At 46.4% G+C, this 15,240-nt stretch overlaps 1 protein-coding gene across 1 annotated transcript in view; it reads left to right on the top strand.

Moving 5' to 3' along the window:
• Mei1 (meiotic double-stranded break formation protein 1) overlaps positions 1 to 15,240 on the top strand; it is a 61,394-nt gene that overhangs the window by 32,164 nt on the left and 13,990 nt on the right. Inside the window, exons 16-20 of the mRNA XM_041672379.1 lie at positions 2,616 to 2,676; positions 4,576 to 4,673; positions 6,315 to 6,483; positions 6,785 to 6,932; positions 12,624 to 12,899. Coding sequence (XP_041528313.1) covers positions 2,616 to 2,676; positions 4,576 to 4,673; positions 6,315 to 6,483; positions 6,785 to 6,932; positions 12,624 to 12,899 — 752 coding nt within the window. The remainder of the gene's footprint in view (positions 1 to 2,615; positions 2,677 to 4,575; positions 4,674 to 6,314; positions 6,484 to 6,784; positions 6,933 to 12,623; positions 12,900 to 15,240) is intronic.

Raw genomic sequence — 15,240 nt, 5'->3', positions numbered from 1 at the left:
GTGTGCGTGTGCGTGTGGATATGAATGGGTGGATGTGTGTGGGTGTGTATATGTGTGTGTTGGTGTGTGCTGGTGTGTGGCTATGGATGGGTGGGTGTGTGTGTGCGTGTGCGTGTGGATATGGATGGGTGGATGTGTGTGGGTGTGTAAATGTGTGTGTTGGTGTGTGCTGGTGTGTGGCTATGGATGGGTGTGTGTGTGTGTGCGTGTGCGTGTGGATATGAATGGGTGGATGTGTGTGGGTGTGTATATGTGTGTGTTGGTGTGTGCTGGTGTGTGGCTATGGATGGGTGGGTGTGTGTGTGCGTGTGCGTGTGGCTATGGATGGGTGGATGTGTGTGGGTGTGTAAATGTGTGTGTTGGTGTGTGCTGGTGTGTGGCTATGGATGGGTGGATGTGTGTGGGTGTGTAAATGTGTGTGCTGGTGTGTGCTGGTGTGTGGCTATGGATGGGTGGGTGTGTGGATGTGTGTGTGCATGTGGATATGGATGGGTGGGTGTGTGGTTGTGTGTGGATATGGGTGTGTGGATATGGGTGGGTGGGTGGATGTGTGTGTGTGAATGTGTGTGAGGATATGGATGGGTGGGTGTATGTGTGTGGATATGGGTGTGTGGAAGTTTGTGTGTGTGTATGTGTGTAGATATGGATGGGTGGGTGTGTGGTTGTGTGTGGTTGTGTGTGTGTGTGTGTGTGTGTGGATATGGATGGGTGGGTGTATGAGTGTGTGGATGTTTGTGTGGGTGTGTGGATATGGGAGGGTGGATGTGTGTGTGTGTGTGTGGCTATGGATGAAACATGTGGTTGTGTGCATGTGAGTGAAGGTGGATCCCCTGAAGCTGGAGTTACAAGCAGTTATGGGTCACCTGACATGGGTGTTGGGAACTGAACATAGAATCTTTACAAAAACAGAATATGCACTTTGATGCTTAGTCATCTCTCCAGCCCCCAGGATCTCTGATTCTGAGTACTGGAGGCCACTGAGAAAGGTCTTAATATACTTCCAAGTGTCTTCTAAGGGAGCCGTTGTACTCTGTATAGAAGCTACTATTTAGTGGTCCATTGAGGTTCCTTCCATTTCTCTCTCTCTCTCTCTCTCTCTATCTATCTATCTATCTATCTATCCAACTAGCCATCTATCATCTTCCTTCCTTCCTTCCTTCCTTCCTTTCTGTCATGTGTATATGTGTGCATCAAAGGATAACTTACATAAATCATCTCTCCATTTCTATTGTGTGGGTCCTGAGGATTCAACTTGGGTGATCAGTCTTGGTAGCAAGTGCCTGAGCCACCTGGCCTCTGTTTTTTTTTTTTTTTTTTGTTTGTTTTTGTTTTTGTTTTTTGCCTTCTCCATCCTCAATAATTTAAGTTCTTACTGTGTTGTAGAAATTAGCTCGATTCAGGAAATAACCAGGCTAGCTAAAGGATAAAACAATTATATTTTTATTTATTACAAGGGGAAAACTCCGAAACAGGAATGAGAAGTCCAAGCTCAGTTGTGCCCCGCAGGAATCACACAGAGAGAGTAATTTTTTTTTCTTTTCTCTCCCGGTCCCAGAAAGCCACGCCTTAACTTAGATCCACCTCTTAAAGATAATTGGCTAACAAGGTTTCCCCATCACTGTCTGAGACACTATTTGATATGCTTTACATATATTGATGGATTAAAAACTCATGGGAATTACATGTAGTCTTCACTGAAGTGATGGATAAACTGAGTTATCAGGGAGACATAGGAACTTGCCCGGGGTTACAAGTAATCCCGTGACTGTGTATTTAGAGCATTCTTTCCTTTTTAACAATTGTTTTTGAGGTGTGTGTGTGTGTGTGTGTGTGTTTGTGTGTGTGTGTTATGTGTGTAGGGTATTTGCTCATAACTGCAGGTAGAGGCCAGAAGAGGGCATAGACTCCCTGGAGCTACAGATAATTGTGAGCCACTTGAATTGGATGCTGGGAGTGAAAGCCAATCTGAGGGAGAAGCCTAGGAGAAACTTTGCAGTGGAAGCTAGGCCAGGGTCACTAGCTAAGACAGAAGCTGTTGTCAGGTCTGTGGCCTGAGATCCAGTCTCCTTCACATAGACAGTTTAGAGATAGGAATAAGACAATGACAACCACTCTTCTTTCTGAGTCTGAAGCTAGATTGTTTTCTACAAAGATGAGACAAGGTAGAAGCAACAAGGTCCTTTCTGGTGCCTGCAGAAAGTACCATTTTATAATAGAACATAAGAGAGAGAGAGAGAGAGAGAGAGAGAGAGAGAGAGAGAGATCCAGCAAGCATTTGTTAGGTGTGCTATTCCCACCAGGTGGTAGTGGCATACACTTGGGAGGCAGAAGCAGGTGTGTCTCTGTGAGTTCGAGGCCACTGAGCCAGTACCAGGACAGCTGAGGGCTGCACAGTGAGACCCTGTCTCTAAAAATAGACAAACAAACAAAAGATGTACTTATTCCCAACCTATAAGGGGCAGATAATGAAAACAGAGTCTCAGAAGTTAACTACTACTAGATCCTGGTGAGCTGGGCCCCATGACTACAAAACCAATACCCTGACACCAACACCTGCAAGTGTCTGTGACAAGCCTGGTTTAAACAGCTCTGCTTTTCCCCCCACTTCCCCAAAGCTGACTCATCATTCATACGGCTGGCCCTGGAGCTGAAGGCCAAGTTCTGCAATGGCCAGAGGTACGTATGGCTTCCTGCAGAACTGGACAGCAGGGGCCAAAAAAGTTCTGCTCAGACAAGCGGGAGTGTCTGGTTGGTGGTTTAGTCGTGGGACCCTGGTGTGTTGGAAACCGTGTCAGTGTTGCCCAGCAACTGACACACGAGCTGAAGATGCTTCTGTGAGTTGAGATTCGTCTGCCACGGAAAGGTGATGTGTGATAGGGCAGCCGTCACATCAAAATTGGGAGAGCTCTGTCCTCGTTTCGTTTCTGTGGCTGCGATAAATCACCCTGGCAGAAACAACGTGGGGGAGAAAAGGCTTGTTTCAGCTTAGAATAGGGAAGTTAAGGCAGGTCCTTCAAACAGCTGGTCACATCGTATCCACAGTCAAGAAGAGAGAAAAATGAATGTGTGCTTGCTTGGCTGCTCACACTGTTGGCTTTCTTTATTCTTTTTTATTTATTATGTATGCAGTGTTCTACCTGCATCTATGCCTGCAGGCCAGAAGAAGGCGCTGGATCTCATTACAGATGGTTATGAGCCACCATGTGATTTCTGGGAATTGAACTCAGGACCTCTAGAAGAGCAGCCAGCACTCTCAACCATTAATCCATCTCCAGCCCACTTTCTTTATTCTAATACAGTTCAGGGCTCCCTACCTAGAAACGGTGCCACCCACAGTGGGCTGGGTCTTCCTGCACCGGTTAACTTAGTTAACACAACCTTCAAAGACATGCCCAAAGGCTAACCCAATACAGACAACTTCTCACCAACTCTTGGAGGAGAGCCTACGTTGTGTCAAGTTCACAAGGAAAGATAAACACCGCAGGCTCTTGGAGATCATTTGTGTAATCTAGTTAATGGAGAAACTGAGGCCTGCAGAGGCGAAAGGATACAGTATTTATCAACTTGTAGTTATTGCCAGCCCAGTGATTTCAGAGGATCAATTTTTGCTCAGAGTGGATGTCAGTATTTCAGTGTCTTGCTAGTTTTCTAGATCTTCCTTCTGTACCTTCCCATCTGGAATTTGCCACTGTCCAGAGCTTACAAAGTGATCACAGTGTCACACGTGGCGGCTCTCCTTCCGTAGCTCTGAATAGAATGCTCACAGTCAAGATTATTCAGGAGTCAGTCTGGGTTCAAGGTCAGAACTGCACTTCAGTGTCTTCTTCCTCTTCTTCCTCCCTCTTCCTTTTCCTCCTCCCTCTTCTTCCTTCTTCCTCTTCTTTCTTCATCCTCCTCTTTCCTCTTCCTTTTCTTTCTTTCTTCTTTTCTTTTATTTGCAAATTGTCTACCTCAGGCTGGATCCTCCTGCCTCAGCCTTCTGAGAGCTGGAATTATGGATATGTACTTCCATGTCAGGTCACTTCTTACATTTGTACTACTCTTCAGCCCTGTATGTTTGGGCAGCCTTCCTTAGTGTATTTTGTGTGTTGTATGTTTGGGCAGCCTTCCTTAGTGTATGTTTCAGGAAGCTTTCAATGATCGCACAGGAGCAGGTGCATGTTGCAAATGTGGCAGCTGTTACATATTTACTTTTAAATATTTTTGATTTTTATTTTGTGTGTGTGTGTGTGCGTGTACCTACTTGTCTGTATGTGTGCTGTGCCCATGGAGGCAAAATATGGCATTGGAGCCCTTAGAAGTGGTGGTTGAATGCTGTCCATTATGGGTGCTGGAAACAGAACCTGGGTCCTTTGCCAGATCAGCAAATGCCCTTAACCACTGAGCCATCTCTCCACTCCCCCTCCCCAGCTACTTACTTTTTCTAACCACCTTAGGGTCTCCTCTGCTGTAGCCATGATTAGACTTTCACTGGGCTCTGGCACAAGGCAGTGATGTCTTAGCACATGCTGGGGCTAATGGTGTTGGAGCCCCAGTAGTAATGCTGCCTCTTTTGTTCTTATTTCCCCCTTCAAGTCACTCATCCCTCAATCAGGTGTGTTCCAGTTTCCTCTACTACATGTGCCTCAATCTGCTCTCAGCTCCAGAGAAGACAGAACCATTGTCCCAAGAAGGTAAGATGAAGTGATCTGACCACCCTTGAGTCCCTTGACAGTTCTCAGTCTGCTAGTCTTGCTGATTGGCTGTATAATAAGTCAATGCAATGAGACCACATTGCTAGAAGGTACACTGATGGAGTTCTAGAATGATTTCTAAGGACGTGGAATAACAGTAGAGTCACTGATGGGATCCAAGGTTCCTGGATGTTAGTCTCTGGAAGGTTGAGAAGGACCCTGGAGTCTATTGGGTCTAAATCCTCTCTCTCACCTGTCTCCTTTGCGCCACCCCATCCCCACACCAACACCCTCCTGGTCTGCATCAGCCCAGGACTCAGTGTCTCCCGAATAGTCCGTTCTATTTCTTTGTTCGTTCATTCATGAAGTAGTTCTTGTGCATACATTTTGTGCCAGGTGCTAGTGAAAGAGCTGGGGAGACAAGGCCCTTTCTCTTCAGTGAGAAAGGCAGGTGTTACACAATAAATGCAACATCAGGCATAGCATTATGAAAGAAATAAAAGTGGGCAAAGGGATGGAGGAAGACAGAAGAGAGGAGGCTATGTCAGACAGGGGACCAAAGGAGAGCCATGCAGGACCCACGCAGGAAGAACAGTGAGTGTAGGCCTCTTGTTAGAACCTTCTCTTTTGTTGGTTCCCTGAATTTTTCCCCTATGCCTGGTGAGGCACAGGTAGACAGACAATGATTGCAGGGTTATTTCTTATGAAATTCCCCTATTCTAGACTTATCATTTGAGATAACATAGGACAATCACTGTTTTATGTATGCACTCATGTTATTCTGTCTTTGTGGGTTAGACTTGGTGTTGAAAGTGTTTCTTCCTTTTATCACGATGAAGACTGGGTCATCCCCTATCTCCCGGGTCCATTCCCTTTCTCAGATACCATGCCGAGACAGACAGGAGTCCAGGCAAGCATTTTATTACTTCCAGCCATGTCTTGGGGCCTGTTTCTTTCATTACACTGGCCAGTTTTGGCCTAATGGTTCCCAGCAGTCTGCTGCTCAGGCATAACTTGCAGAGAGAAGACCTCAGTGCCTCCGTTATGGTGACGGAGACTTTTGGCAGCCTTATCACTGTGGCTGGCCTCTCACACTCCCTCACTTGTCAGAACAAAAGGAAGCCCCCCTGCCCAGTTCCCTTGGGCACTGAGCACTTGTCAGAGCTCAGAATGCCAGGGGGAGCAGCTGACTTACTCTCACACTCGTGACTTTATTTCCTTTTCCTGTGTGTATCAGAGGAGAGGGCGGTGGACGTGTGAGGCTCAAGGACACTCACCTCATTATCATACACATTCTGGAGTTTGTTGCGGGAGAAGGAATTGAATTGGAGTTAGAACACCTGATGGGCTGTGCTACCATGTTGTTCTGGGAATCCCCTCTGCATGTTTAGAACTTGGCCTTGGCAGGGTGTGTTCCTTCAGCTGGCCTTTAGCTTGGATGCCCGCTTCTAGTCGCTCATTCTCTAACCTGTCTCCACTCACTGCTGAAGCATCACCGGGAAGTTTTATTGCCTTACCCCCCCCCCCCCCCCCCTTCAGCTGTGGTCCTCACCCGTCAGTCTGTGTAGCAGTGGTCCTCAGGCACCATCACCTGCTTTCCTGTGTTCTCTTTGCCGCCTTCCCCTACCTGCTGCCTCCCAGACCTCAGTGCAGTGTCTGAGTTCCTGCAGCATGGACTGCCCCAGATAAGCAGCAGGACCGGAGAAAGCCTCGCCTTCCTGTCAGATCGCCAGTATGTGGAGGCCGCTGCACGCCAGAGACAGTATTGCATCCTGCTCCTCTTCTACCTGGCTCATATCCATGATGACAGGTCAGTTCTCAGAGCTGGCGCCCCACCAGTAGTGAGTCCTGGGGCTTTTATCTGTAACCCAGTTCTGCGGAATGCATGTGTGCATGTGTCTGTGTTCATCTGTGCACACGCATTTGAGCGCATTTGTATTGCACATGTGTGACAATGCTTTGAAAGTCTATACAACACACTGTGCCCAGAATGACCAGGCTGTGGGTGTGCTGGGGACGAACGCTGAGCGCAGGGAGAATGGGGCCGCAGGACAGGAGGCTGCACCGGCCAGCAGCTCTGCCTTTCTCACTCAGGCTCTTCTGGTCAACAGGTTTGTCCCGGAGGCAGAGTTATTTGTGGCTGTGCAGAGCTTCCTTTTGTCTCTGCAGGACCAGGGCGAGTGCCCTCCGCCAGCGGCCTGCAAAGCCTCCCTCTACCTGCTGGCCGTGTGCCAGGACAGGGACAGCGCACTGGGCGAGGTACGAACGAGAAGGCCTGGGGCTCTCCTCTATGGTCTTTGGGAGAGCGTGATGATCTGTGTAGACAGGGATGGCAGAGCGAGGCTGAGCTGAAGTGCCGTGGGACAAGAGAGGACAGTGCTGACACACGGCAAACCTATAAACTCACTAATTCTCTCGACAGCCCTGGCTGGTGGAGATTGTGATTTCCATTTTATAGGTAAGAAAATGGAGACAGAAGTGAAAGTAGCTAAGCCAGACGTGGGATCACACCTATAATGCTAGTGAGGTGGAGACGATAAAGGCCAGCCTGGGTAGCCTGCCTCTAACAACAACCCCTGCCAAAAAATAAAAAAATGAAAATAACTTTCTCTAGGTGCACAGGCCTGTCCTTGGTGCCACCTCTGTGCTTTGAGGGAGCTATGATGACAACGCATCAAATTGAGTGGCCATTGTTAGTTGGACTGATTGTGTATCTCCTCTCTCTCTCTCTCTCTCTCTCTCTCTCCCTCCCTCCCTCTCTCTCTTCTCTCTCTCTGTTTATGTGTGTATATATAAGGTGGTTCTAGAGATTGAACCTAAGGCCTTCCACATGCTATGCTCAACTACTCAACTATATTCCTAGACTTTTTTTTTCTTATTTTATTTTGAAACAGGATTTCACTAAATTGCATAGGTGGGTCCCAAACTTGGAATTCTCCTGACTCACTCTTCCAAGAAACTAGAATTAAATGCTCTGCCACACCTGGCTATTGGATCTTTTTTTTAAACTTTCCACCTACTTTAATGGTGGTGATAGTTGTATTGTACAAGTTTTCTCAGTCCCGGAAATCAAGAACAGTGTCTAACTCATAACAGAATGTTTTTCTTAGAAGTTTGCTTCTATGTCTTTTTTTTTTAATGTATCTTATTTTTATTGTTGTGTGTGTGTATCTAAGTGAATGTGTAGCACAACTGTGTGGTAGCCTGTGGAAGCCAGAAGAGGATGTCAAATTCCCTGGAGGCAGCTGTGAGCTGTGTGACTTAGGTGCTGGAACAGAACTTGGTCCTCTGGAGGAGCAGGAAGTACTCTTGACCACTGAGCCAGCTTTCCAACCCCACTTCAATTTCTTGACTGTGAACTTCTCAGTTTTTACCTAAGAATATATAGGTGTTTTTTTTTTTTTTTCAAACAGGATTTTTCTGTGTAACAGCCCTGGCTGTCCTAGAATTAGGTCAGTAGACCAAGCTGGCCTTGAACTCACAGAGATCCGCCTGCCTCTGCCTGCCAGGTGCTAGGATTAAAGGCATGTTCATGGGGGCTGGAGAGATGGCTCAGAGGTTAAGAGCACTGATTGCTCTTCCAGAGGTCCTGAGTTCAATTCCCAGCAACTACATGGTGGCTCACAACCATCTATAATGAGATCTGGTGCCCTCTTCTGGCATACAAACATACATGGAAGGAATGTTGTATACATAATAAATAAATAAATCTTTAAAAAAAAAAAGCATAAAAAAAAAGCATGTTCATCCCCTGCCTGGTTACCACAGACTGTTTTTATTGCTCTGTTTACTTGATTTTTCAGTGCTGGGTATTGAATTCAGTGTGTTGCATATGTTAGGCAAGTGCTGTATCACTGGTCTACAGTAACGATTTTTTTTGTTTTTGATTTTGTTTTTTTGAGACAAGGTCTTACTATGTACCCTTGGCTAGCTTAGAACTCACTGGCCTCAAAGTCTAAGAGATCTGGCTGCTTCTGTTTCCTGAGTTTGGGGACTAAAGGTGTGTGACACCAATTAACTTTTATTCTTTTTTTTTAAATTGATACTGGTCCAAATGTGATGTAAAGAGATTAAGTTTCATTGGAATAGAAGCATAAAGAACATGACATGACTCTGTACGGTCTAGCACACAGGGTCCCATTGCTTGTCTTTGTGGGTTATCAGCAGCCTCCAGTGATTGTTGCCTACACTCATTACTTCACTGGAGATTTCCACACAATACTATCCTAATTCTAGCATTCTTTTTGTTTGTAGATTAAAAGCTTGGCTATTATTGTGTGAGTGTATATGTGTGCATGTTGTCTGTGTTAAGTGCGTGCACATATGCTGAAGCGTATGTGTGGAGGTCAGGGGACTACTCTGTAGTACTGGTTCTCTCCTTCCACCCTTAAACAAGTTCCAGGGATCAAATTCAGACGGTCAGTCTTGGACAGCATGGACTTTGACCTTCTGGGTCATTCCACCGGCCTGAATTTAATATTCTTTATTTAGTCTTTGTTGTTTTCAGACATGGTCTCATTTAGTTGAGACTGGCTTGGAACTCAACTCACTCAACTTCCTGTATAGCCAATAATAGCCTTGAACACACTTCCTGGGTGCTGAGTTCACAGGTAGAAACACCGTGCCCTGCCCTCGACAGTTATTAACTAGAGTACTCATTCACTCTCAAGGGTAGATTGCATAGGAAATAGCTGGAATGATTGGTTCCTATTTTGGGTGCCAGGAATGAAACACAGGACCTCATGTAAGCGAGCATGCATTCCACCACTGAGCTGTATCCCCAGCTGGGATATTCTCTCTCTCTCTCATTGGTTTTTCGAGACAGGTTTTCTCTGTAGCTTTGGATCCTGTCCTGGACTAGCTCTTGTAGGTCTCGAACTCACGGAGATCCACCTGCCTCTGCTTCCCGGGATTAATGGTGTGAGCCACCACCACCCGGTGATTCTTTCTCTTTAATTAGCAGTTTTCAAAAAAGAAATAAAAAGAGTTTCTTATATTTTCACACCTGCTGCATCTTTTTTTTACGTGTATTGGTGTTTTGCCTCCATGTATGTCTGTACCAGCATGCACGTAGTCTGCACAGAAGCTAGAAACACACATGCTACAGAAGTCCTGTGGCGGTCACAGGACATCTTACAGGAGTGGGTTCTCTCCTTTCACTGTGTGGCCCTCAGGGACTGAACCCAGGTTTTCAGGCTTGAGTGGACAGAACCACAGACATGAATAGCTGAGGCAGGTGGAAGAAACTGGGAGGAAGTCACAGAATTTAGAACTCAGGGTTCTGGAAGTAGGGAAGGTGGGACAGAAAACACTTCCACTCAAGAGGCTAAAGGCCAAGCCAGTGAGTGTTTGGAAAGGAATCGAAGTAGCAGAGGGGAGGGGGTGTTCAGAGAAGTTTGAAAACACAGAATTTTTCAGTAACTGTTTGTGCATTGGGTCAGAGGGCACAGTGCACAGTTTGGGGAGCTTAGTAAGACAGGACAGGAGGACAGGAAAGGGTGTGTCCTGAGCCCCAAGTGGATGACTCTGGACTTCTGTGACTGCCAGAGACACAGAGGAGAAAGGCATGACGGGAGCAGTCCCAGTGGCTTCTCAATTGGTGTGTAGCAAGGCTGGATTGCTGGGTCTTTTTCACATCTGCTGCTGGTGTGGGAGCCAAGAAGGAACTGAATGAGACTCCGGGCTTTCCCTTTTAGGCACGAATCCATAATGTTATATAATACTTCAAAAAAATTACAGCCTTTACATGGCAGGCCAGCACTCTATTGAGCTATAGTCTTATCTTAATTTTTCCATAAATATGTAAATGGTAATTCACAACCACAGCCTGATTTAGGGGAGTTACGACAGGGTCTCATGCTCTAACTCTGGCTGTCCTCAAACTTGAAATAATCCCCCAGCCTTAGCTTTCTGAGTGCACCGTCATGCCTATCACCACAATATTTTATTTATATCATTTTATTTTATTTATATACTTTGAGAATCTAGGGCAGGAAGGTCTTGGCCAGCTTAGACTACATAGTAAGTTCTGGGCCAATCTGGGTGAGGCTCTGTCTCAAGCAAACAAAATCTAGAGATACTATTGCTATACTCAATCCTTAAGTCGGTTGTCTAATTTCACTTTTTGGGGTGAAAATTTCACTGCTGGGGATTGAACCTGCTGCTTTTTAGACACGCTATTGAAACAATCTACTACTGAGCTATACAACCTTAGTCACCAAATTTTACTACTTAAACTAATAATGTTCTTTGTAGCAATTTTTCTCCACTCTGAGATACAGTGCAAAACTACATATCACATTTACTTGCTGGTTCCCTCTCTCTTTTTTCCTAAAATAAAAATAGTTCATGATCTTGACTTTTTTGTTTTTTTGAATCAGCAGCTCCTGTGGTTGGCCTTGAACTCATTATCTGGCTAATCACATTCTTGAACTTCTGATTCTCCTGTTTCTACTTCCTCAAAGCTTGGATCACAGGCATCTGTCACTACCCCTGGTTTATACAGTGCTGGGAATAGAACCCAGGGCCTCGTACAGGCTAAGCAAGCCAATTGAGCTCTCCCTCTATTTTTAAAAAACTTATTAGCTGGGTGCTGGTGGCACACACTTTTAATCCCTTTTACTCTCTGTGACTTTGAGGCCAGCATGGTCTTCAGAGCAAGTTCCAGGACAGCCAGGGTTGCACAGAGAAACCCTGTCTCAGGAAAACAAAACAAAATAAAAAAGATGTATGTTTATTTATGTGTGTAGAAGCCCTTGGAGGCCAGGAACTAGAGTTACAGATGGTTGTTAGTTGTCCGAAATTGAACTCAGATCCTCTGCAAGACCAACTGATGCTCTTGACCACGGAGGCATCTGCTGGACTCACAAAGCTACCTCAGCCACAACCTATCTTGATTTTTTTTTTTTTTTGAGTCAAGGTCTCTCTGAGTAGCGCTGGCTGTCCTGAAGTTCACTGTGTAGACCAGACTGGCCTTGAACTCAGACGTCCGCCTGCCTCTGCTGGATTGGAAGCGCGTGCCATCACCTTTTTCCCTTTTCTCCCCTTTATTACCATCCGAGAGCCCCCACCCTCTCGGATGGTAATACTCACATTCAGGGTGCTCTTCCCTCCCTCCCCCTACGTAATTAGGCTTTTTTTTTTTTTTTTGGTTTTTTGAGACAGGGTTTCTCTGTGGCTTTGGAGCCTGTCCTGGAACTAGCTCTTGTAGACCAGGCTGGTCTCGAACTCACAGAGATCTGCCTGCTTCTGCCTCCCGAGTGCTGGGATTAAAGGCGTGCGCCACCATCGCCCGGCCGTAATTAGGCTTTCTGAAAATGCCCTCACAGACACACTTGGGTATGTCTTACTGATCTCCTGAGCAGTTTCCAATAAAATTCAGCCTTTCTGTTACTCTTTACTGTCAAGACTATAAGGAATTTGAATGCTGATCAGTTTTCCATGGGAAGGGAGTGGTTACTAGTGTTTAGTACATGACACATCTGCTTTCTCCCTTCTGAGGCAGACCCACTGCTAGGTGCACTTTCAGTCTGGGGTAGGAGACAGACAGAAATATTGATAATCATCTTACACTGAGGTGCCATGACAGGCCTGGGCTCCTCAGCCCCAGATCTACTTTATCTTGCATTGGGGTTTTCCCCTGGGAGGATCTTTGCTGGGCTTTGTAGGGTATCTAACAGCATCCCTGCAGTCTCCCCAGTAGATGCCAGAAGCACTTCCCCTGTCGTGACAACGAGAAACATCTCCAGACCCTACCAGACATCACACAGGGAGCAAATCGCTCCTGCCTGAGAATTGCTGTTAGAGCCAAGCACTGTGGGGTTTTCTCTCCAAGCCGTTGGGATGATCAGCGAGATGCCCTGGGATGCTGAGATACCTCAGTCATTGGTTACCTCTTTGGGGTTTCAGGTCCTCTGCAAGGTCTATTCATTTGCTCTCTTCTCCCTCCAGACTGTGATCAGTGCAATCAGGAAATTCCTAGAAGGCATCTCTGACCTGCGCCTGGTCTACACCCATCACCCACTGCTGCTCAGGCTCTTCCTGCTCTACCCAGAGCTGATGAGCAGGTTCGGGTATCGTGTCCTGGAGCTTTGGTTTTCTTGGGAAGAGTGCAACTATGAGAACCTAGATCACGACTCGTCTCCTGGATGTGCCGTCCTTCCTGCCAGCTTGGCAGCCCTGTTCCAGATGCTCAGAAGCACGCCTAGCATCCTCCTCATTTTGCTGGTGGGTGCATTCATTCATTTCTGCATTCAAGGACAGCAGGCCTGGGGAGATGCAACTCGGTTGACAGAGTGCTTGCCTAGCATGCCGGAGGCCCATGGTTTCATCCCAGTTTGCATAAACTGAGCATGGTGATGAGCAGCAGTAATCCCACCACTAGGGAAGTGGAGGCAGGAGGATCGGAAGTTCAAGGTCATCCTCTACCGTACAGTGAGTTTAAAGAAGGAGGGAGAAGGAGAAGAACAAAAGCAGGAGAAGGAAGAAGGGAGAGAGAGAAGGAGAGAGAGAGAGATTGGTTTTTGTGTGTGAGTGTAAGCCCTGCGCACTATTCTCTAATTGCTCTGAAGGCCTTCTCCTTTTACCTACGGGCTCCCGAGTCCCTGCCTCCTGCTCTTTATGTTTTGATTTCCCTCCTTGACACAGCCCAACTCTTAGAAGTAATTGTTTCCTTCCAGCTTTTCACCTCCATCTCATCAATTCCTCCACCCTTTGGCTTCAGGCCCTGATGCTCCTTAACACTGCATCACCATTATAACAAGGATGTCTCTGCCTGATTACCGCTGGCTTGCTGGTAATCATCTTAAGTGACCTGTTGATATTGATGGCTGTCCTCTTTCTTTTTAGTGGCCCACTCTTGGTTTAAGGTATGCCATCTCTCGATTTTCCTCACCCTTCTTCTGATGCTCCTTCTGAGTCCCTTAGAGATTTCCCTGTGCCCTGGCTAGGTCTTGAAGGGTGGTATTCTGCAGAGCTCTGTCTGAAGCTGTCTTCACTCAGTGCATCTCTCCTGAGCTGGTCACCTATCCCAGATTCTGGTAGCCTCTACCTATATGCTGATGAGTCAAGTCTACACTTCACTTCTGACCACTCCAGACTCAGTCTTGTAATACCAACCATGTACTTGGCAGTTTTGTCTAACATGAAGCTCTGTAGACAGAAGTTTCTGTCCACCTGGTCCTGCAGCTGCTCAGTCTCAAAGAAACACACAGAGGCTTATATTAATTATAAATTGATTGGCCTATTGCTCAGGCTTATTACTAACTACCTCTTACAACTTAAATTGACGCATAATTCTTGTTTATGTGTAACCACGTGGTTTGGTACCTTTTCTCAGTGAGTCTTTCTCATCTTGCTTCCTCTGCATTTGGCTGGTGACTCTTGTCTCTGCCTTTCCTCTTCCCAGAATTCTCTTAGTCTGGTTGCCCTGCCTATACTTCCTGCCTGGCTACTGGCCAATCAGCGTTTTATTAAACCAATACAAGTGACAACTCTTTACAGTGTACAGGAGAATTTTCCCACAGCAGAGCTCCTTGGAATGGAGGTGTAAATCGGTGATAGAGCTTGTGCTTGGAACACATGAAGTACCGAGTTCATGAATAAGTAAACATATAAATCTATAATTCATATGAAAACAATGCAGCTCGTTATCTCTTCTTTCTGTGCCTTTCATAGTTTGGACCTTGTTAGGGTGGAGACTACCCTGAAAACTGCCCTGGGCCACCAGTGTCAAAGGAAATAAACACTTAGGAGAAGCAAACCAAAAAGAAAGTGAATCTCACAAGACCAAATCCTTAGATTTCACGTGCTCAGGAAGGGATGGGGTGCACCATTTTATCCTCCCTGCTCAGACCTTGCCCTCGAATGTAAACTGTCCCGTTCATCTCTTCTTGGAGGTGGCTACATCAGGCCCCAGGAGTTTTTTACTTCCCTTTGCCTAGAGCTCAATAGGAAGGAGCCACCTTCAGGGCTGGATGCTGTTTAGAGATCTGGGAAAGGAGGCTTTCCTGTGTTTCAGATAAAAAGGAGACAGCAGGCGGAGGGGGAGTTTGAGGGATATTAAGCCCCGTATACAGATAATCGCTTGCTAATCACTGGCTCTAAGTCTGAGCTGGATAATACTCAGAGATGCTAATAGAGCTGCCCAAGGTGATAAGGATCATGGCCTGGACTGCAGACCACAGCTACCGAGTCTTACTGAAGTAGGTCCTAGAAACATCAGTGCTGAAAAGAACAGCAAGGCACAACTTTGCTTGCTGTTCACAAATAGAATTCCCACCATTTCTTCCCAGCTTTTAGCCACAGGGGGGGAAAGGAATCTAAAAATATATGCTGGGACCAATTTCTGGTTTTGATATGGGTAATTAGCAGCTGAAAACAAAGCCCTTAATCGTCACTCTTATCCACGGGTGGTCTTTCACACACATTGTTCGGCTGTGAAAAACAAGGCTGTCACAGATGCTCTGTTCTGAGTCTGCACAGCTTTGGACAGTTGAAAACGCAGTGGGCCATGGGTCCGCCCAACACCTTCTCACCAACCAGCGTGAGGAGGTGCGCACCAGCACGC

The sequence above is a fragment of the Microtus oregoni genome, unplaced genomic scaffold, assembly GCF_018167655.1.
Source record: "Microtus oregoni isolate MIOR12 unplaced genomic scaffold, Mior012 000022F_ref0000154, whole genome shotgun sequence".
NCBI classification, from domain to species: Eukaryota; Metazoa; Chordata; class Mammalia; order Rodentia; family Cricetidae; genus Microtus; species Microtus oregoni.
The sequence above is the reverse complement of the archived record's forward strand: the minus strand, read 5'-3'. Positions and strand labels throughout refer to the sequence as shown.